Genomic DNA, 21,158 nt, shown 5'->3' on the forward strand with positions numbered 1-21,158 from the left:
CCTTCTCCATCCTTCAAGGCCTCACATACCCTGAATGCACCCCCCTTGGGGTGTCGTGTAGACAGTGCCCACGCCCAGCTCTAATAGGAGGGATGCAGAGAAGCAGCCCCCGGGACCCTCTGCATGGAGGGAGTGTGTTCAGGGCATGTCCTAAAGCTGCTGGGACTCTACTAGGAGCCCTTCCTGCTCCCCAGTGTCGCTGGGCTCCTGGCTCTGTTCCTCACACTGTCTGTTCCCCTGGGATCTCCCTGAGACTGTCCTTCCAGAATCCCACAGGGACTTGAATCTCTTTCAGACTGAGCCTTTCTTAGCCCACCAATCTTTAGCCTTCTAAGAGGCGGGATGCACTCGGGGAAACTGGGGTGCGTGGCTGCGCAGCACCCCACATGGACAGTTCTTGGTGCACAGGGAGCTCTAGACACAGGGACACCTTAGTCTGTTCAGGCTGCTATAACAAAAATACCACACGCTGGGTAGGTTATAACCAACATTTATTTCTTACAGTTCTGGAGGCTGGGAAGTCCAAGATCAAGGCGCTGGCAGACTGGGTGTCTAGTGAGGGCCGTCTTCCGGTTGCAGATGGTACATTCTTACTGTGCTTACAAGAAAGCGCGAGGGTGCTCACTGGGTCTCTTTTATAAGGGCTCTACCCTCATGACCTAATCACCTCTCAAAGGCCCCTCCTCCTTCTAGTATCACCTTGGGCGGGGGGGATATCAGACCACAGGAGGGAGCATGAGGACTCCACCTGCAGCTGGCCGAGCATCTAGCCTGGGGCTGACCGGTGTTCTTCTCTTGCTCTGCAGTCCAAGTCTAAGCCCAGACTCAGACCCAGACCTCTGGACTTCCTGGCTGAGTGCACGGAGGAGGCGCCCAGCACGGCCACTCCACACAGGTAGGGCACCTGGGTGTGTGGGTGGGTATCCTGAGCCTCCAGGACCAGCACAGATGCACCCTCTTAAGCCTGAGACTCCGAGCTGAGGCTGCCAGTGAAGGGAATAACACCCTGTTTAAGACCCTTGACCACCCACCCCATCTGGTGTAAACCCTTGGCTCACTCTCAACTGTGACAGTAGAATCAGGGTCATGAGGCTCCCTTTCCACAGATGCCATGGCTGGCCCCCACCCTCCTCACTGAGGGAGACGCCTGTCTTCACCGACAGCCACCCTTGGGGCTCCCGCATGTGGCTGGCCCTGCAGAGGAAACTGCACCCGGCTCCCACCACCTTTCCTGCTCAGGCCAGACCTGAGGTGAGGGGCACCCTTTGCACAGGCTAGAATGCTGCCTGGCTGTCACCTTGGACCCACATACCCTCATTCTCTGTTCTCCGCCTCCTCTCCAAGACGGAGCCCTGTTTGCAGGACAGCCAGAGCCCTCCTGCACCCTTGCTCTTCTTGTCCCTGTTCTCTGCCTCCATCCTCTCTGCCTTCCCCAGTCCCAGAACCCTGCTCTGAGGGAGACCAGGAGTCAGGCTGTCAGCCAGACACAGACCCACACACAGAGTCAAACCTGAAGAGTTACAGATACACACACACAGAGACCTGCAGCTACACAGCTCATGCCAGGGAGCGCTCACAGTGTAACGGGAGGCAGAACAATGGGTCTCCGGTAAATTATCCAATCACACTCCTGCAGGGCCCACTGATCCCAATTTATGATTCAGGTGACGTGTGGCTGAGTGAATGGCCTTGTCCTGGACACAGTGGCTTCTAAGGCTGCCATTTTTTCTGCTCTGTGACTCTAGCCACCAACCCAGGACAGGGACTAGGGTCGCGGGGCCAGGGAAGACAGGTGCAGCCCTGTCTCACACACCCTGGTCTCTCCAGCAGCTGCCTGTCGGCTCCCAGTACCCATCCCACATGCGTGTCAGGAGGAGGTAGGGTGTTCCCAGGGAAGCCAGTCGCCTGAGGCACGAATGTGTGGAGGAGATTCTGAGGTCACTGGGCCCTACAGTCACTCTGCCTCCTGTTCTCTCCACAGGTCTGGGCCCTGAAGCAAACCCTGAGGTACCACCAAACCTCAGGGACACAAGTGAGGGCACCCTCTCAGGCCCCAGAATGAGACTCCGCCCCCAGGGGCCCTCCTGACCTCAGGAACAAACAGGTCCCCTGGGTCACAGCTGGGTGAGGCTGTGCCACTGGTCTCTCTGGCTCTTCTGGTCCCAGGTCTGGCCATCCTTACTGTGGGACAGGAAGTCCCCGAATGAGTCCCCAGCCACACCCCGAGGTCCCTGGCCAGGGCCAGGGCTGCAGCAGAGACCTCCCACCCCCCAGGCCAAACTGGACTCCTGCCTGCTTAGAAAGGGTGCCGGGAGCAGATGAGCCACGTTTCAGGGGAAGCCCATGCAGACTCGCTAGCTCCATGAGGTGGCTGGGGAGACATCTTATGTCTTTTGTTGTTGTTGTTAAGCCTACCACCTGAGGACAGTTTTTCCACTGATTTTTTTGGAGGGAGAGGAGACAGAACATTGGTGGCCTCCCACCTGCACCCTGCCCAAGGCCAGGGATCGAGCCTGCAACCAGGTACACGCCCTTGACTGGGAATCAAACCTTCAATGTGAGGGCTGACGCTCTAACCACTGAGCACACCAACCAGGAAAACATCTTGTTTCTTAAACCAGTCTTGCCCTGTGTAACCAAGAGCCTGCGATAACATGTCCCTTCTTGGCAGCAATGACAGGATCTCAATAATGCCTCACATTTGTATGAGCCTCTGTGATAGAGAAAGCGCTCTATTTTACACTGTACAACTACTCAAGGTAACAAGGAGTGGAGAACAGACAAGGTCACAGGCTTTGAGCCCTCACACAAATCTGGTCAGTGCTGCTCTGGGCTCCCCAGCTCCACCCCCAGCTGACACAGAATCTTCCCCTTTCTCAAAAGGAAGCCGTCTCCAGCCCGCATCATGGGGACCAGGCTCCAGCCTGTTCAGAAGGCTCAGCCTACCCGGAGGTGTCTGTGGCAGGCTTGCTGGTGGCTTCAGTGCCACATCTGGGTGCTGCTGGGTACACACCGTGTGGGAGCCCCTCAGAGGGCTGGGGGCCTCCGACAGGGCCATCCACACCTCAGAGGTTCTGGAACAGCTGCTGATGACGGTCTCTGCCCCAACTTAACCAGAGCAGCCAGACAGATGGGGAGTGAGCCTGAAAGAGCGTCAGGGGCTGGAGCCCCCCGCCAGGGTGCCGCCGTCACTGGGGCCACGCTGCTTGCGCTGCCTCCGCCGCTGCACGGCCTCCCGCAGGGCCACCAGCAGCTGCTCCTGGTTGTTGCAGATGTTGTAATGCGTCAGGTGGAGCAGCTTGTCCATGTCCTCCTGGCTGTAGGTCACCTTCGAGTAGTGGTAGGGGGAGTTGGATGAAGACAGGTTCACCTCCCCAGCCTCCTTCTCCTCAGCTGTCCGACGGACCCCTGGTGGGGAGGGAGTGCAGCCAGGCATGGAGGGAAACACACTGGGAGTGGAGGGGATTGGGGTCACCTTCGGCAAGGCATACAGGATGGAGGTGGGAGGCAAGACGGGGCAATGGTGGCTCACCAGGGGCCGAGTGCTCCCGGAAGGAGTCGTTGACCAGGGGGAAGTGCAGCACGGCAGGGGCCTCGGGGCAGTCGGGGTCCAGGAACAGGTGGCACTCCTGAGGCCGGCGCTGCTCCTCAGGGCTGGGCGAGATGGGTGGGAACGGGATCCCCTGCTCCTGGCAGAACCGGCCTAGGAGCTGCAGCTGCTGCAAGGCGAGCAGAGTGGCATCAGAGAGACTGGCCCCCAGGGCTGCCCAGGGTCCTCAACAGCAGGCTGACTGAGTGTGCAGGTCCACTGACACTCGGGACTTCGTGCCCAGAGGCCAAAGCAGACTCTGGTGGACCCAGCGGAGCCAGGCCAGATGGAAAAAGGCTCTAAACCTGACAGCCCTCCACTGCGGCTCCACTGGGCTCACCTGAACGGGGCGCTAACAAAGCCCGATACTGCAACTGGGAGGCAAAAACCTTCCCTGGACCAGCACAGAAACTCGAAGCAGGGACCCTGGAGGTCCAGGGACCAACCAGGGGTGGGGAGCAGCAAAAGGGACCCAAATGTAAAATACATGTAACCACATTGCCAGCTCCCCCATCGCTCCCACTTCCTGGGCAGCTGGGTTCCCTTGGTTGTGGATTCTATGAACTGTTTCCCATTCACACGGTGTCACTGCCACAGCCCCGAAGGACCAGACACTGGCCTCCAAAGCAGATGGCCCTAGAGGCATAAGCCAGTATGGCAGGCAGGCCTGGGGTTGCCCACCGCCCCCCAAGCCTGCCCGCAGCCCACCTGAAAGGCTCCGTGGAGGTTGTAATCCAGCGACAAGATGAGGTCCACGTCCCGTGTGGGCCGCAGGAGGGGCGGGCAGCTGGTGTTGATAAAGTAGCCGACATCCAGCAGGCAAAGGTGGGACTCTGCAGGTGTGAGCTGGTTGGGGAGCCCGTCCAGTTTGGTGGCTGGAAAGGTTGGGGGGATGGGGTGAAGCAGCTGTCACAGGGGCTCAGGGCACCAACCCCTCGGGCCTAATGACAGCTCCTTGCCGCTGGTGGAGACCCTGCCCTCTGGCCCCGCTCTCACCAAAGCAACGCCACCACTTCCAGAGGCCCTGAAGATGGGCCCTGATCCCCAACATAAGGAGAGAAAACGGGGCTCTCGCTCCAGGCAGCCCAGGGAACTGAGCTCAAAGGGCATGGGGACAAGGTGTTACGAGGTGGGTATCTGGACCAAGGACCCAAGGCTCAGCTGGCCATGGGATGACTCTGGAGAGCTGGGACTGGGGGAGAAAGCAGGTACCTTTCCAGCTGGAGAAGTGAGGGTGCTGGAAATAGTCCTTGTGGAAATGGAGGCCACGCAGGAAGTTGTGGGTGGCCTGGGGAAGTGGGCGCCGTGTCAGAAGGTCAGTGAAAAACTCAGCTATCCTGCCGGCCACCGTGGGAGGCTCCTCTATCTTCAGAAGGGGGACCTGCTCCCTGTCTGCACAGTTAAGAGGGGAGGAAGAGGGGTGTCATTCAGGAAATGGTACCCCTGGGCCTTTACTCCAGCCTCTGTGGACTCCCAAAGGCCCAAGAGTCCACATTCCCCCAAATACAGCCCCACGGGCTGCCCCACCGTATCTTTACAAGGAGTCAGGCACCTACCCAGGCTGGCCTGGTCCTGTGCCCAGCGGTCCCAGAACTGGCCGGGCTCAGAGGACCAGTATAAGCTGTCCTGGAGGTTGGCTGCATACAGGTTGCTCCAGATACCTGAGAACAGGGGACACGTGGGGGAGAGCCCTCCACCCCGTCACAACCTGACCCTTCCCCAAGGCCTGTCCTGGGCCAGGAAACGTCGCAGTGACTGAACTGGGACGGTCAAGGCCGACGCCCACCCCCACCCCCACCCCCAGGGGCATTCTCCCTCTGCCCCAGCTCCTCAGCCTTCCGCCCCCAGGCCCATTCTCCCTACTGCCCCAGCTCCTCAGCCTTCCACCCCCAGGCCCATTCTCCCTACTTCCCCAGCTCCTCAGCCTTCCACCCCCAGGCCCATCCTTACTACTGCCCCAGCTCCTTATCCTTCCACCCCAGGCCCATTCTCCCTCCTCCCCAGCTCCTCAGCCTTCCACCCCCAGGCCCATTCTCCCTGTGGCCCCAGCTCCTCAGTCTTCCAACCTCCTCACCTTCCAGGAAGCAGATTCGAGACTCAGGAAGCTGCTTTATCAGGCGCCCCATGAAGAACTCGGAGCCAAAGAGCTCCGAGGGGATGAAGGCACCGTACTTGGGAAAGCCGACCTCGTAGGGGGAGAATTCACACCACTCTGTGAGGAGGCCACACAGCCTTACCAGGGGGCCCAGAACCTGAGGACCCTCAGTACCAACGTATCCACCACAGTTTCACCCCAGGTCAGCCCAGTGACCTGAAGGCTCAGCCTTATTTCTGGCACCCTGGGCTTAAGACCCAAGGCCCTTGCCCGCATCCCAAAGCCTGAATGACAGTCTCTGGAAAGCATGGGGCCTGGCCCAGAGAGTGGGTACAGTACCCACCCCTCTCACCCCACCAACCACAAAAGCATGGGTCTCGGCTCCAGGCTACTCACCTCCAAACTCAAAGGTGGTCAGGCTCCTCCCCTTGGTGTTGAGGGCACAGTAGAGGGGCAGAGGGTTCTGGCCGCGACCCAGGGCTTCCCGCTGGTCTGAGAGTTTGTGGTCATGGGGCTAGAGCAGGGGTGGGGAGATGATCTGAACCTAAAGCCATGGCTTCCTGGTGCCTGAGCCTCCCCAACACCCACTGCCCAGGGTTGCTCCCACCTCTAGGCCTTGCCGTGGCTTTGGCCACCCACTCCGCTCCCCAGGCTGCACCCTGCCCACACCTCATCATGCAGCAGCGCCTCGTTGATAAGGGCCCACAGGTTGGTGAAGCAGGTCGGGTGGCCCAGGCGGGCACGCTCGGCCAGCTCCTGCCGGTAGCGCTGCAGCTGGCTGGGGGCCAGCACACCCAGCTTGCTCTTGGTCACCTGGGTCTTCAGCAACTCAGTGGGCCCTGCCAGGTCCTTCTGAGACCACTCTGGGTCCTCGTAGAGGTTGGCCAAAGCCCTGGGAAAGCCAAAGCCAGGGAGACCATCACTCAAGGACCCACGGGCTCTGGTCTGGGACGACAGCCTGGCAGGGGCCCTCCCAGGGCCCCCCGAGTGCATTCCTCTCCAGCACACGCATTCTCTCGGCCCTTCCCATTCGGTCAGAGAGGCCTGTGCAGTCTAAGAGCCTCACCACAGCACCCCTTACCACAACCCAGCCAGTCACCCCCCAGGCTTCTGCACCCCACCTGCCGCCAGCTCACCAGGTGGATCCTGAGGCTCCTGTGATATAGGAGACGCAATCCAAGAGGCCCAGCTCCCGCAGGCCGGCCAGCTGCCCATATAGGGAAGTCATTGCTCGGATTCCACCACCAGTGGCCATAACAGCTACCACTGGGATCTGAAAGAGAAGACAGCCAGGCTCAGAGAGGCCCTAGGGCTTAGCAGAGGTGCTCAGTGGTTAAGCCATTGACCTATGAACCAGGAGGTCAAGGTTCGATTCTCAGTTAGGGCACATGCCCAGGATTTCAGGCTCGATCCCCAGTACTGGGTGTGCAGGAGGCAGCTGATCAATGATTCTCATCATTGATGTTTCTATCTCTCCCTCTCCCTTCCTCTCTGACATCAATAAAAATACTTTGAGAGAGAGAGAGGAGGGGGGGAACCAACCTTAGGGAGGGGGAAGGCCAAGCCACAGGAAGAGAAGGTAGTAATCCAAGGGGCTGCTCAGCTCACCCACAGCTAAGGCTGCTCAAAATCTAATCAAGACCTAGCTGGTTTTGCTCAGTGGTTAGAGCATTGGCCTGCGGATTAAAGGGTCCGGGGTTGGATTCAGGTAAAGGGCACATGCCCGGTTCCTGGCTAGATCCCCAGTGGGGGCATGCAGGAGGCAGCCAATCAATGATTCTCTCTCGTCATTGATGTTTCTATCTCTCTCTCCCTCTCCCTTCCTCTCTGAAATCAATCAGGGCTCTTGATCTAATCAGAGCTCTTGGGACCAGTTCTAGTCAGGCCTGCTGAGGAGGGTCTAGTAAGAAGTAGCCTCCTGAGGGTCAGGTCTGTCTGATTTTAAGAACTCCAGGGAAAATGGACCAGACCAGGCCTCATCTCCTCACCTCTCGCCCCTTAGTAGTCTGGTAGTCACTTTCTGGGAGCTCCAGGGCCATCTCAAAAACCTCCCATGAAGCCACCCCTCATCCTCTCCCAAGGAGAGGCCGTCTCTCTAGGAGATGCCAGAGCTGACCTGAACCTCCAGGGACCATCCCAGGCCAGCAGGCAGCCTGCAGGCTGTACGTCTTACTGACCGGTCAGACCAGGCCCAGCCTCACAACCTAGACCAGGCCAAAGATCAAGAAACAACGAGAAGGAAAGCTAGCCAAGTGGGGCAGCTTAAACCTCCCAGGGTCTCATGCAATGCTCCACATTTGATGTGACCAAGCTCCTGATAACATCAAGGGAGCGGGCAGGGAGAGCCTGGCTCGGCACCAGTGCCTTTGGTTAGGGAACAACCAGTTCCAGCATTCAGCACCAGGCTCTGAGCCCAAGCAAGCCCAAGGACACCTGCCCCATCCAGCCCAGCCCTCGGACCTCATCTTCCAGCAGGTCTCCATCCAGCCGCAGGGCCTGCTTCAGGGCCTTGGCCACCACCTGCTTCCTCCTGCTCAGGAAGGCATGCTCCTCAGCACAGGGCCCGCAGCCCAGCCGCACAGCCAGCTCCTTCGGTCTGCGTGGAAAGGGACCATGAGGCAGTGCCTGGGCCTCGTCAGAGAGAGGAAGCGGGGTCTGCCTCCCTGACATGCGTACTGCCATTTCTTCTCTCCTCTCCTCTCCCATTTCTTCTCTCCTCTCCTCTCCCATCTCTCACCTCTCCTCTGTGTCCTGGCAGCAGTGTGGCACATGTGGATGTGAGGGGGAGCGGGGGGACCCAGACCCGTGCGAGGACACACGGGGAATGTGGTCAGGAGGATGCACTGGTGACTGAAGAGGGCCCTCTGGAGTCCCAGGTGCAGACAGGCCCTGGTGGGACCCAACACACTTCCACCTTTCAGCCTCCCTCCCTCACCCACTCAAAAGCAACTCCAGAGGGGACGGAAACCAGTTCCCACCTCTTCGTGGTGAGCAGGCACACATGATTGGTCTCATGAAGGTTAGCTAAGGCCCCCCCACAATGACTGCCCCCTGAAGTGGCGCCATTCTCTCCTCTCCTTTCCTTGCCCTCTCTGTGCCTCAAATCACTCTCCTCACCTCCCACCTGTTTTCCAGCCAAACGTTTATCAAGTGCCTCCTAAGAGCCAGGCACAGGGCTAGGCACACACCCCTCCGACAAATGCAAGTAAAATGTGGAAAAAGAGCCTTTATCTGCTCAGGCTCCCACACATCATGCTCCGCCGTGGGAGCAAACCCGAGCACCTAAGAGAAGAGTCAGGCGGTTGTGCTGGGAGCCCCCCCACCTCGCTCCCCTCCGTTCCTCCAGGCGGAGTGCCTGACCATCGGCCTGTCCCAGTGCCCAGCCCGGCCTCTCACCCTTCTTCTTTTTTCAGCTCCACTCTCATCAGAGGCTCCTGAAAACATGAATGCTCCAGTCACAAAGGTGGGCCACCCTGTTCCTCTCATCCCAACCCGAGCCACACCCCACGATGTCCCCATGCTCCCTTGGGCCCACAGCCATCTCCCCGGGGGCCAGGCCTGACACCTGAAGGCAGGGACGCTCAGAGGACCCCCGCCCCAGGGCCTGGTCCAGCACTTATCGAGGACAAAGCTGCTACAGAAGCAGGCCAGCCCTTCAAGGCCTGGGCCGGCCCTGCCTGTGCAACTGGCTTCCTTCCTCCGGTGACCAGTACCTGGGACGTAGGGAAGACGAGTCTCACCACTTGGCCAGAGGGCAGGGCCCTCAGGGGCACCTTCAGTTGCTCCTGGGGGGCATCCTGCAGGAGTATGAAAGAAGAACTAAGAATCTCTACCTTTCTTTCCCAGCAGGGACTTCACCAGTTGCTCCTGGGAGGGACAGAGGAACAGCAGGAGGGGGCCACGAGGTCAACGTCAGTCTCACACTCTTCCCAGTGGGCCTGCCTCTGCCAGGCATGAGGGGGCTCCAGGTGAGAGCAGGGACTGTGGGAGCAGGTGCTGAGGGCAGGAGGGGAAAAGGCTCTGTCACCTCCCGGAGCCCACGGCACACTACCTGCAGGTGAACGCTCAGCTCCGGCTCCCAGCAGGCCAGGCAGTGGAAGCAGGAGGAAGTGCCCACCGAGGCCTCCTGTGGACCTTCACAGGACCCGGGAACCACAAGCTGAACTTTGCCCTCTGACCCTGGAAACAGAAACCAGAGCAGAGAGGCTGGGAATAGGATCTGAGCCCACAGAGGCCCTGGTCTTGCCTAAGGGGCCTCGGGCACTTCCCTCCCGGCACTGAGATGGGCGTCTGGCCTTGGACGAGGCTGGAGATGGAATGCCCCCTCCGCAGCCCCCATGAGGAACAAGGGGGAAAGCCCCAGCATGAAGTTGCCCCCTAACCCCTGCTCCTGCCTGAGGGCAGAGGGCATCTAGTGCAAGGCCCCCTTAGAAAGGGCTGAGGGCTATTGCAGGGGGTCAGGGACTCACCCTTCTGGTCCCCAGCCTCCTCCAGGCGAACATGCAAGCGGGAGACCTCCCGGGCCTGAGTCATGAGAGAGGCCGATGTGAACACCTCCTGTCAGAGGCTCCCACCCGCCCAGCACCCTGGTTCTTGCTCCTCAGCACTTTATTTCCTTGGCCTGAGGCACCAAACACTCCCTGAGGTTGTATCCTCTTGAGGAACTGAAATCCCAGGGTCTCCCCGCTCCCCCGTCCAGCTCTGCCCCCCGACCCCCATGGTGGGCTGAAGCTCGGGGAGGAGGACAGCAGGTAGCTACAGAAAGGGGTTCTAGACTCACCACCAGGATGCCATTGCTGACCAGCTGCTCGGCACAGTCAGTCCTGAAAAGAACCCCAGTGACCTTAAGCAGGGGTCCCGGTTCCCAGGTGTTCCCTCAAGGAAGCCGGGTATCCCTCCTCTACCGCTGGATGTCCCCCAGGGAAGGGTGTCGGCTCTAGTGCATTGCGCCCTGTCCCTCCCAGAAGGAAGCACTCCCACCCAGGATTGTCCCATGGCCCCTGACTCACAGACTCTGCAGCCGAAATTCAACCTCCAGCTGCTCCTCACCCAGGGAGAGAAAGAAGCAAGTTAGAAAGGGTGAAGTGGTGGGGAGGGAGGGAAGGAGAAAGTTATGGGGCGGGGGGGCAGATTCCAACCCAGACGCCAGCTGGGGCTGGGACCCGTGGTGGGACAGCAATTATCCATCACCAGGCTGCTCTGTCCACCCTCTCTGGACCGCCCCAAGAAAGCTACCCTGGGCTTAGGTGTCAAGAAAGAGGGTTGGGGATGGGACTGCTTCTCAGGGGACTGTAGCTCCTGGAGAAGAGGGCCACATGTACCAGCCACCCTCCCAAGCATCTCCCCTCCCCTGCCCTGCCATAGCCTTGCCTGAGGGCTCCGGAGGAAGCTTTCGTGGCGGGACTCCCCAACCCGCAGAGTCCCCACGTCATACAGCACCGACAACACGGGGTCATCACTGGTCAAAAGGTCCTGGTCAAAGACTTGCAGTTGCACGACATTCTGGAAGGGGAACAGAGTGAGGGGCTGCAGGAAGGAGGGGTGGCAGAGGAAGGTGAGTGGGACGGGGAGTGAGGGGCTGGGAGTGGACAGGGTCAGTGAGAAGGGCCGGGGTGACTCAGGCCCACCTTGAGCTGCCTGTGGATGCGGAAGCGAAAGCTCTGATTCCAGATGGGGTTTCTGCTGTTCTTCACTGTGCGTGTCTGCAGCCTGTGGCTGGAGGCCGTGGGCAGCCACAGAGTCACATAGCAGTCAGAGGCGGTCACTGTGGGAAGAAGGCACGAGCACCCGGTGACTGCCAAGAGCCCTTCCCAGCCCGGCCCCCACAGGCCTGTCCCCCCATTGCAGGCAGCCCCAGAAGACCAGAGACCCAAGGAATGGGGCCGGGTTGGAGGCAGGAAGAGCAGAGGCAGAGCCCCGACTGTGACTTTCCTCCAGTCCTCCCTCGGCACCCTCTCCAGGACCCCCCTGCACACTCAGCCCTACTCCCATTCTTCGCACTGCCCCTGCCCACCTCTGAATGCCATGGCAGCACTGTTACCCACCCTGGTCAGCACTCACCTAGGTCCTTGGAGGGCAGGCCATGGGCCTGTACGACACGAATGGTGAGCAGGCACGTCTCAGGCACCTTTGCCTGCAGAGGAGAGAGAAAGGGACAGGTTTGCTGCAGGCAGAGACCCAAAGGAGACAAGGGCCTCGGGAGAGGCTGGGGCCTAGTCCTGAACCCAAAGGCCCAGCCCTGCCCAGCCACAGGCCTGAAGAAAAGAGGCTGGTACCTGCTGACGACACCTGCCAACACTTACACAGCGCTCTGGCCGGCTCTGGACCCATTTTGTACATTAACTCATTTAATCACACAACCACCCTATGACCAACCCCACAAGGACATCCAAACAGGAAGACCAAGTAGGCACTGGCCTGAGGTTCAGGGCAGGATTGGACCAGGCTAGCTCAGATCTGTGCTCTCAGTCCCCGCACTAACCCGCTTCCAGTTCCTGATACTAATAGTCTCTTTTCACCCGCTTCCCCAGCTCACCCTGGAAAAGCAGCCCCAGGCTGGTCTTGGGCAGCAGGGCAGGAAAGGAAAGAGACTGTCAGGCCTTGCGCCCCCTTGTTGAGCTGTCCCCACCCCACATACTCCCCACCCCTGGCCAGGGCACAGTTCTGGAAATTGGCTCTCTACTAAGGTAGGGACAGCAATTACCAGATCAGACTACCCACAGGTGGTCAAGTCCTTCAGGTCCTACAAGGCCCGGCTAACAATGGTCCTCAGGCAGCTCCATCTAAACCCATAACCCTGAGTCTAGGGATGTGACCCTGGCAGGTTGACAAGGCAAGGAAAACCTGTGCCAGCCAATCCTTCCTTTTGGCCTTCAGCCCTGCCTCAGAAAGGGCCCTGATGGATGATGGAGTCCAGAGAAGGGCCGGGGAAGCTCATCTAATAGCAGTGTCAGCCCTGGGGCTCCCACCCCAAGCAACTGAGTCAGAGGAGCACTGGAGCAGCCACTTCCTTCTGGGGCCCCGGGACAGCACCGGGACTGAGCCACCAGGGCCCAAGTCCATGGTGCCAGGGAGCTCTGCCTGGAGCCTCTCCCTAGGGCAGGAGGAACTCAGGACAGTCCCTTGTCCCAATGCCCTGCCTCTTCCCTGGCTTCTGCTCACCACCCTGGTCCAAGAAGCCCACAGCTCTGCTAAGAAACAGCAAAAACCAGGCCTCGGGGGGACCAGGGGTTAGAGTGGAGCCCAGCTCCCTACCTGTCTTGCCAGAGCCATGAGGCGGAGAGTCCTCGGGAACCAGGTATGACAGGCAGTGGCCGGAGGACTGAAGCTGTCAGCTTTTTAATCCAGAGCCAGGGATGTCCCAGCTGGCTCCAAGCTCCTCCCTTGTCCCTCCCCACCACCTCTGCCCCACCCAAGCCCCACTCTTTCCTGGATCAACTACCTGTACAGGAAATGAAGCATCTTAAACCCATATGAAAACACTGGCCTCCCTGTGGTGGGGGCTCAACACCCCAAAGACCCATCCTCTCCAGCCATCAGCATCTGTGCCCACCCCACCCAGCCCTGCTCTCCCAGCTCTCACCTGGAAAGGGGGCCCCCAGGAGAGCTCGCTGTCTGAGGCTGAGCAGAAAGAGACTGGAAGGTGGGGTCTGCAGGAGCCACTTAGGTCTGGAAAGCAGGGGATGGGCCCAGAGAAGCAGCAAACAGAAGACCTATGCCCCCCATGGCAGGGCCTTTCGCAGTCTCCCAATGCCAGTATGACAGGAATACCCAGTCCGGCCGAAGTGGTTGGCCAATCTGAGGAATGCCCCAGGCCCCATCATGACCGGGCAGGGGCGTGGTTTGTTCTATGAAATAGCCCTTCAAAGTGGCCGCCCCAGCCCTGAGCTGGTGCTGGGGGGTGAGGACTCTGGGCTGGCGCTCGGGAAAGGGGGCTCCCATCTCCAGGGCCCGGTTGGTGGGGAGGGAGTCTGAGCGCGGAGACCCACTCCTTCCACAGAGGAAGCCTCAGGAGGGACGGGGCTTCTGTCCCCTCCTTCCGGGAGGAGGAACAGAGGTGACCCTCAGGGCACCACAGCCCACCAACTGCCCTGGAGCTGGGGGAATGAGACAAAGCCAGGAAGAGCTTTACGGCTCCACAGCAATGAGACCAGCGCAAAGAGGTGACAAGACTGGGGTCGGCTTGCTTGCCAAGAGGGGCTGCAATGGCTGTCACAAACAGGGGTCTTGGCAGCAGAGAGCTCCTCAGGCACAGGCCTGGACCCAGCCCTCACTCCCAATCACAGCCACCCTGAAATTCTTACCCAACCCGTCCAGCCCACAGACCACAGAAGGCAACTTCAGAGGGAGTCTCGGCTCACAAAGCACAGCCATCTTTTATTGAACTTTTCCTCTGTGCCAGCCTTGCTGCCCCACAGATACCATCTCCAGTGCTCACAACACCCGGGAGGGAGGAACCATCATTGTTCTACAGACAAGTCACCAATGCTCGAGGCACTCACTCACCCGGGGTCATAGAGGTGAGGCAATGCTGCACCTGGCGCCCCACTCCTCCTCCAGTGCAGGCTGCTGCCTCACCTGTGAGCCACGCCCAGACTGCCAGGTCCCTCCTGCTCCAGGCCGCCTCCAGAGATCCTGCAAAGCTGATCACAAGCCGCAAGCCGAGCTGGGCCAGGAGCCAGCACACTCTATGACTCCACGTTGCCTCTAGAATTGACCTGGCGCGGGAGGGGCGCAACCTTCTCCACAAGTTGTCATTGGCAACATTCATTCACCAGGACTCCATCAGTCAAGCCCCGAGGCCTTCGTGAGGGAGTCGAGCAGCTGGAAGTAACTGTACTTGAGGTCATACTCCATGTCATACCAGAAATTCACTGCAGGGAGAACGAGACCTGAGCATGAGGGTCCCCCTTCTAACCTCCAGCCTCCCTGACCCATCTCCCAGATGCCCTACCACCGGGTGACTGAGGGGCTCCTCACCAGCAATGCAGGCATGGGACTGCCGGACATGGTGGAACCACAGGGCCGGCAGGTAGAGCAGCTCGCCAGCCCGCACCGTGCAGCAAAGGGCCTGGGCCTGGCTGTAACTGGGGTACTGAGCCAGATCTGGAGCCAACGGATCCAGTGGGATCCAGGGTACCTGGGGACACAGTAGATGCCAGGGAACAGGCTTGAAGCCCCAGGCCCTCGAATTCCACCTTTTCCTAAGGTAAATACCATGGGCCCTGCCCTGCTCAGCACTGGGAGGCCCCAGACTTAGGGGTTTTTCAGAGCAAGGTGCCACCACACCAGCTCTTTTGTGCCTGCTCCTCAGAGCCCAGGTTCCTACCCTTCCCTCTCCCTGGGGCCCAGGAACAAGACACACACCTTCTCCATGGCCTCCTCATCCACCATTTTAAAGGAGCCTTCTTCAGTTAGCTGGTAGGTTGCTGGAGTGTACATCTCTGAAACCAGAAGGAGGAAGGTGTGGGGACCCTCATATGGCCTACAGTTTGCCAGCCACAGCCATTTACTTGTTCCTTGGGTACAGGGCAAGGTCAGGAGTCCCAGTGCAGTAGAGACACTGTCCACACCTCAGGCCTGGGGCACCAGCCAGCCCAGGGCCCTTGCTGCCCGCCATCCACCTTGGGCTGCTTGCTCCCCAGAGCCCCACAGGCCGAGCCCCTTACCATAGGGGATGAAGGGCCGGTCACTGGGTGGATGTAGCAGGAAGTGCTTCTCTCCCGAGACCACACAGTAGAGGTTCTCATAGTGGTCCTTATGCACTGCCAACACAGAGGAAGTCCCGGGGCAGGAATGAGGGGCCAGGCACAAGAGGGGCAAACAACCATGCTGGGCGCCTGGCACCCCAAGACAGCTTGTGGGGTAAGAGAAGAGCATGCCATGTCAGAGCAGAGGTGAGGGGGTGCCAAGGTGACTGGTGGGTTTTAGGCATTTCTGATCTCTGTCCTCCAGGGACTGACACTTGCCAGGCCCTGGGCTCATCTCTACTGAGGAGAATTCAAGCAAACAGGGCTCTCCTGAGTTCACCCCCAGACCTAGACGGCCTTTGCAAAGCTCTCTAGGGACAATGCCCTCACCCCCAATGCTATGGGTACCTTCCCCACCTGAGCTGCCAGGGGGGGCCCCTCTTGTGTCTGAGCCTAGAATCCCAGAAGAAATCTTAGAGAAAAGTCAGTCTAACTTCCATAAGACCCAACCTTCCACTCTTGGTCTCCTCCCCACCTGATACCTACAAGATGTCACTGCAGCCGCCTCCCCCAGCCAGAAGTTCACAGCATCGGGCATCTTTCCTGCAGGTGGGAGGGAAGAGGGGGTTAGGAGGGTGGCCTGAAGGTGAGGCTCGGAATAAACACCTTACAGCGATGCTGGGCCAGCTCTTGGGTGGGCCTTGGCAAAGCTTTCTAGGGACCCAGCAGAAACAGGGAGAGAGCAGAGAGAACGAGCAGAGGTGGGCCACTGGCAAGGGGCAGCAATCTTCCATTCATCAACGTGAAGTTGAGGCCGGGGGACGTGAGCGTTTAGTGCATAGCACCTGACCCTGTAGGGCCAAGAGTATGGGCCAAGTCATCAGTGGCGAGAAGAAGCAGGTCCCCCATCTCCACTCACCCAGCGCCTTGGAGGCCCAGGGCACGTGGGGCTCCAGATCACACAGCAGCTGGGGCAGCTCGGTGAGGAGGTTGGAGCACTGCTTCTGTACGTAGAGGACTCCTGGGTGTTGGGCTCGGCCTTCCAGGACGTCCAGCACGCAGCTCAGGGGCAGGCGGCGCTCGGCGGGCATCACAAAGCGGTCCCCTCGCACAGCATCCGCATAACCATCCGGGGTCACGGCCACACTCACCTCCGTGGAGCCCACTGTGGCTCTGGAAGAATGGACATTTGGCCCCTGCCCTGATGCCACAAAGCACCACCCACATCCCGCTGGGGTGGCCCCAACCTGAGATAGGGGAGCGACCACTTCTGGAGGGCTGGCCAGTGCTGCAGGGCGTTGCGAATGATGCAGGGCCTGTTGGGGCAGACCCAGTCCCGGTAGAAGTGAAGTGGAGTTGGGGGCTGGTCCAGGTAAGGCACAGCAAGAGGCACGTTAAGCTCTGAGAGAAAGAGGGAAGCGGGGGCTGAAGCCAGTAACATCCTGCTGCTGCCCCACTGTCTGCATCAGAGATGCCCTCCGGGTAGGCCACACTGTGTCCCTAGACAATGCCCACTGGTGACCAAGGGATCCTGGACAATCAGAAATTGAAGAATGAGGGTCATTTAAGGGAGAAAGTGTGACGTACTCACAAACACACCACTATGGGCCAGAAGAATTGACAGGGCCAGGGCTACTGTTCAGCCCATAATCCAAACCCTCCATGGACCATGCCTGGCCTGTACCATGGACCCTCGGCTTTCCCACTCTGGAGTGGCCAACCTCCTGGCATCCAGTAGGAAAGGCAGCCACTGAAGTGGTACTGGGAGCTCCAGAATGAGTAGAGCTGAGGCCCCGAGGTTAAGGGTGGGCTGAGGCTGTGTAAAGCACCTTCTAACAGTGATACTTACTGAGCACCTAGGATGTGCTCAGCACATGGCTTGGCCAATGTGGAGGTATCAAGGGATGAGCCAATCATCATCTCAGGGAGCTTACAACCTAAATGAGGAGACAGACTGCCTCACAAAACCACAGGAGGAAAATGAACAGCATCACCATCCTCAGACACCCAGGGCTGCCGTGTGCACTGGGAAGGTTGTGCTGTGTGCCACCTGGGCAGATGTCTGTAGTGGTCCTGGGTCACCTGAATAAAAATCTCCTTCTCCCCCATACACTCCAACAAACTGAGCCACACCAGCCAGGCCCCTTTATTTTTCTATCATTTATCACCATCTAATACACTGCCTATTTCACTTATCCAACTGTTTACTAGTCTCTCTCTTGGTAGAATGTGAGCTCCCTGAGGGCAGGGATGCTTGTCTTGTTCACTGGTGCACCCCCGGGAACTGGAGTAGTACCGAGCACACAGTAAGTGTTCAGCAAATATTTGCTTAGTGGTTGAACGGAAGTCTCCAACGTCTCCTGGCAGGATGGTTGGTTCAGTGAACTAACTTGTTTCCTTGGCTTAATTCTACTTCCTCTCAAAGCATCACTCACGCTGGCCCCGTCATTTCCTAAAATACAATCTCATCTTGTCACACCCCCAGTAAAAAAACCCTTTGATGACTTACCCCTTACTCCTTACAGAACACTGCCTGCCTGGGCATGCATTCAGGCCCAGCCTCCCTTTCCCGCCTGGTTTCCTCCTGTCTGGTGCCTGCTCCTTACCACACGCGCCTCAGGCAGTACCCAACTTTGTTCCTACTGCTCACCCAGTCTAGAATGCCTTTCTCCTGGCTTTTATAAAGGGTACAGGGCTTTACTTCGTTATTTTCATCCTTGAGGTCTAGCCTGAATGCCTTAACCCCCCTGGGTGGTTACCGCCTCCTGCTCCAAACGGCCACTGCATTCATTTTCCCCTCTGAGGTCATGCTCTGTCTCTCACAACCGCATCTCACTGGTCATCTTGGCCTTGCTTTGCAATCAGCTGGAAAGTGAATGTCATTAGATCACAACTTGGAACTGAGTGGAAAAACAGACCCTGGTGGGCCCAGGAAAACAGATGAAAGAGCTGGCATGTGTGCTTGCTTCATGGACCAGAGGTAAGATGAAACCTGCCAAGCAGGTAAGGGAGCAGAGGGAAGAAATTGGCGAAGGGCCTTCCCAGTCATGTCAGCCCATCAAAGCAGTCACCTTGGAGTGGGGATGGGGGTAACATGGGGCTCAGTAAACCTTCCTGTTGTCCTCACCAGGATATTTTAAGTATAGGAAAACTGACTTTTTTCTTTTTTTAACTCTTTGTACCTTCTATAGTTACTTCAGTTTTACTTTCTCAGCATTTAATAGTTTTTCCTGTAGAGCAGGAACATCGGCCTGCTGTATAAGGCAGGGCATATAAGCCCCATGAAATCATGTGGTCCGGCCCTGCCATGGCATTCGGAGTGAGTTAATTAAATGTTTGACCAAATACAGCAGGCTAATTTTTAAGTTGATAATTTTGTATGGCCCAAGAATGATGTTATAAATACCCAAGGCTGATGGGTAAATAAAGGTTCCCACCCCTGCTTTAGTGAATGGCCACTGTTTTCTCCTGGGTTTTCAAAGTGAGGGGATTTCAAAAGGGATCCGAACAATTCCTTTGGCCAAATTCTTCTGCTAGGAAATTTAGCCAACAAAAATACTCACATGTGCACAAAGACTCTGCTCCTGGCACAATGCCTCTTCACTGTTCCTTGAGCACACCAGGCACACTCCCCGCTCAGGGCATTTGCTTGTGCCTGCCCTCTACCCTAATGCTCTTCTCTCCTCCTTCAAGCTTTTGCTCAAATGTAGCCTTATTAAGGAGGCCCATCCTGACCATCTTAAATTTGCAACCTGCCCTTCAGCCCTATATACTGAGGTCTATCATTCTGCTTCATCCCGCACTTCCCCATAGCACTTATCCTGTAACACATTTCTTTACTATATTATTTACTCATTCAGTGTGCCTATGACTCATTGTCTGTCTCCTCACTTAGAATTGTAAGCTCTATGAGGACAGAGATCTGTTTTGTTCAGTGATGTATCCTAAACACACTGAACAAACCCTGGCACACTGAAGTGCTTTAAGTACAGTCATGGGTCACTTAACAATGTTTTGATCAACAATGAACTGCAAATACAACGGTGGTCCATAGGTTTGTGGTGATGCTGGCAGTCACATAAAAGTACGTATAGCACATACAATTATAGTAGTAGGCTATAATATGCAGGTTTGTGTATATGCACTCTATGATGCTTGCACAACAATGAAATTACCTAGCCTCACATGCAGCACATGACTGTATCTGTTAAATGAATACTCAAAGTATTCGTTGCAGCACTACTGAAAACAATAGATTGGAAATGACCTAAATGTCTCATAAGAGTGGGCTGATTAAGTAAATTACAGCATTAGTACCCAGGTGTGAAAAAGATTTTTATACAGGGATTTGGAATGATCTCCAAGATACATTACCCAGAAGAGTATGTTTAACAGGCTATCATTTGTATAAAAAGGGAGGTATACAGTTTTGTGTGTGGATACAAACAGCATTTTTTTTTTTTTTTTTTGGTTACTCCTCACCCAAGTATATTTTTTCCACAGATTTTTAGGGAGAGTGGAGGGGGAGGAGGGACACATATAGATTGGTTGCCTCCTGCACAAGCCCTTGACCGGGAATCGAACCCACGACCCTTCAGTGCACAGGCCGACGCTCTAACCCGTGAGCAACACTGAGCCACACCGGCCAGGGCTAAACAGTATTTTTGGAAAGATGCAAGCTGGGGCTTAGAATGGGAGGAAAGCTTACTTTACGTTATAAATCCGTTATTTTTTAAGTCATGTGCCCATGTTCTATTCATTGGTGAGAAATCGCTTAAAAATAGAAAGAGGAGAGCGGAAGGAAGGGGGGAAAAGGGAGAAAAATAAAAACCAAGTAGCTGGGGGCCTGGGATCACTTGCACAGCTGCCGGATTCTCCCGAGCTCTGCACCGCCCCCGCTGGGAGGAGTCCGTTCTTGACTAGAGTTCCAGCAGGGGTTCAGAGAGGGAGAATCCGACCACCTTAACGACTTCACAACAGGAAAGGGTGGGAAAGGCAACAACGGACCCCTGGTTATTCAGTGCGGGCTGGCTGTGGGAAACACAGGACGGCACCCGAACGGTCAGTCCCTTCAGGAATCCACGAAGGTGTGCAAACACGGGAGGAGGGGGGCTGAAACCCCCCACCCGCGGGCTTGGAGGAGGTTCGACAGAAGAGTGATCAGAGGTTCCGGGCACGAGGTTTTGCGCTCCTCGAGGATAAGAACTAGGGTGCGCCCCGGTGTCAGCGGCCCAGGAAGCACCAGGGCCACGCGACTCAGGGACCCAGGCCCGGCATGCCCACAGTCCCTCCCGCGTCCTGAGATGGATCTGCAGTCAACGCCAGACACTACAGCCTGAGCGAACCCACTCACCCCTTACCGCCGCCGGGAATTCTCGTAACTCCCTCCGCACGGCGTCCAAAGCCGCCTCCGCCATGACGCCGCCGCCACCGCCCCGAGGCCCCACCCACCTCGAGGCCCCGCCCTCCCCTCCTGAAGACCCCACCCCTCCCCGAGGCCCCGCCCTCCCCTCCTGAAGACCCCACCCCTCCCCGAGGCCCCGCCCTCCCCCCTGAAGGCCCCACCCCTCCCCGAGGCCCCGCCCTCCCCTCCTGAAGGCCCCACCCCTCCCCGAGGCCCCGCCCTCCCCTCCTGAAGGCCCCACCCCTCCCCGAGGCCCCGCCCTCCCCTCCTGAAGACCCCACCCTCCCCGAGGCCCCGCCCTCCCCTCCTGAAGGCCCCACCCTCCTCGAGGCCCACGCCAAGGCTCTAGCTACCCGCGCTGCCCACGGCTTCGTCCTGTCC

General features: G+C 57.9%; 2 protein-coding genes across 6 annotated transcripts in view; one reads left to right on the forward strand and one right to left on the reverse strand.

Annotated features, from left to right (window-relative positions):
- Nucleotides 1-556, forward strand: part of SPTBN5 (spectrin beta, non-erythrocytic 5) — a gene marked incomplete at both ends in the record, with an annotated part of 38,955 nt that extends 38,399 nt beyond the window's left edge. Inside the window, 1 exon segment of the mRNA XM_080644844.1 lies at nt 505-556. Coding sequence (XP_080500970.1) covers nt 505-556 — 52 coding nt within the window.
- LOC308255249 (bifunctional peptidase and (3S)-lysyl hydroxylase JMJD7) lies at nt 475-20,829 on the reverse strand. 5 transcript variants are annotated; one of them, XM_080682437.1, is made up of 25 exons: nt 20,727-20,814; nt 16,621-16,774; nt 16,293-16,546; nt 15,920-15,976; nt 15,353-15,448; nt 15,051-15,127; nt 11,745-11,817; nt 11,312-11,448; nt 11,013-11,186; nt 10,694-10,722; nt 10,465-10,507; nt 10,154-10,208; nt 9,736-9,863; nt 9,398-9,481; nt 9,081-9,118; nt 8,145-8,280; nt 6,821-6,957; nt 6,354-6,576; nt 6,081-6,198; nt 5,664-5,801; nt 5,146-5,250; nt 4,802-4,981; nt 4,298-4,464; nt 3,533-3,719; nt 475-3,408 (listed from the first exon to the last, which is right to left on the reverse strand). In XM_080682437.1, exons 1-25 carry the CDS (start codon nt 20,788-20,790, stop codon nt 3,155-3,157), a joined length of 3,108 nt encoding a protein of 1,035 aa, XP_080538563.1. In that variant the 5' UTR covers nt 20,791-20,814; the 3' UTR covers nt 475-3,154. The 5 variants fall into 5 exon arrangements, 3 of the variants coding, with proteins under 3 accessions (XP_080538563.1, XP_080538561.1, XP_080538562.1); XM_080682435.1 differs by lacking the exons at nt 15,051-15,127; nt 15,353-15,448; nt 15,920-15,976; ... (1 more) ...; nt 16,621-16,774; nt 20,727-20,814 and adding an exon at nt 12,939-13,063 and having other exon boundaries at nt 11,055-11,186; XR_013961319.1 differs by lacking the exons at nt 475-3,408; nt 3,533-3,719; nt 4,298-4,464; ... (12 more) ...; nt 10,694-10,722; nt 11,013-11,186 and adding exons at nt 14,190-14,557; nt 14,664-14,823 and having other exon boundaries at nt 11,385-11,448.
- Nucleotides 20,830-21,158: the final 329 nt, after the last annotated feature.

Source organism: Plecotus auritus (genome assembly GCF_963455305.1).
Source record: "Plecotus auritus genome assembly, chromosome: 1".
NCBI classification, from domain to species: Eukaryota; Metazoa; Chordata; class Mammalia; order Chiroptera; family Vespertilionidae; genus Plecotus; species Plecotus auritus.

Bases quoted from the DNA above. Each gene is read 5' to 3' on its own strand.
- LOC308255249 (XM_080682437.1), bottom strand. From the start codon at position 20,790: ATGGCGGAGGCGGCTTTGGACGCCGTGCGGAGGGAGTTACGAGAATTC. The intron at 6,199-6,353 runs GTGTGGGCAGGG...CCCCTGCTCTAG, and splicing joins AGGCGCTGCTGCATGATGAG to CCCCATGACCACAAACTCTC. The intron at 5,802-6,080 runs GTGAGTAGCCTG...GCCTCCTCACAG, and splicing joins GACCACCTTTGAGTTTGGAG to AGTGGTGTGAATTCTCCCCC.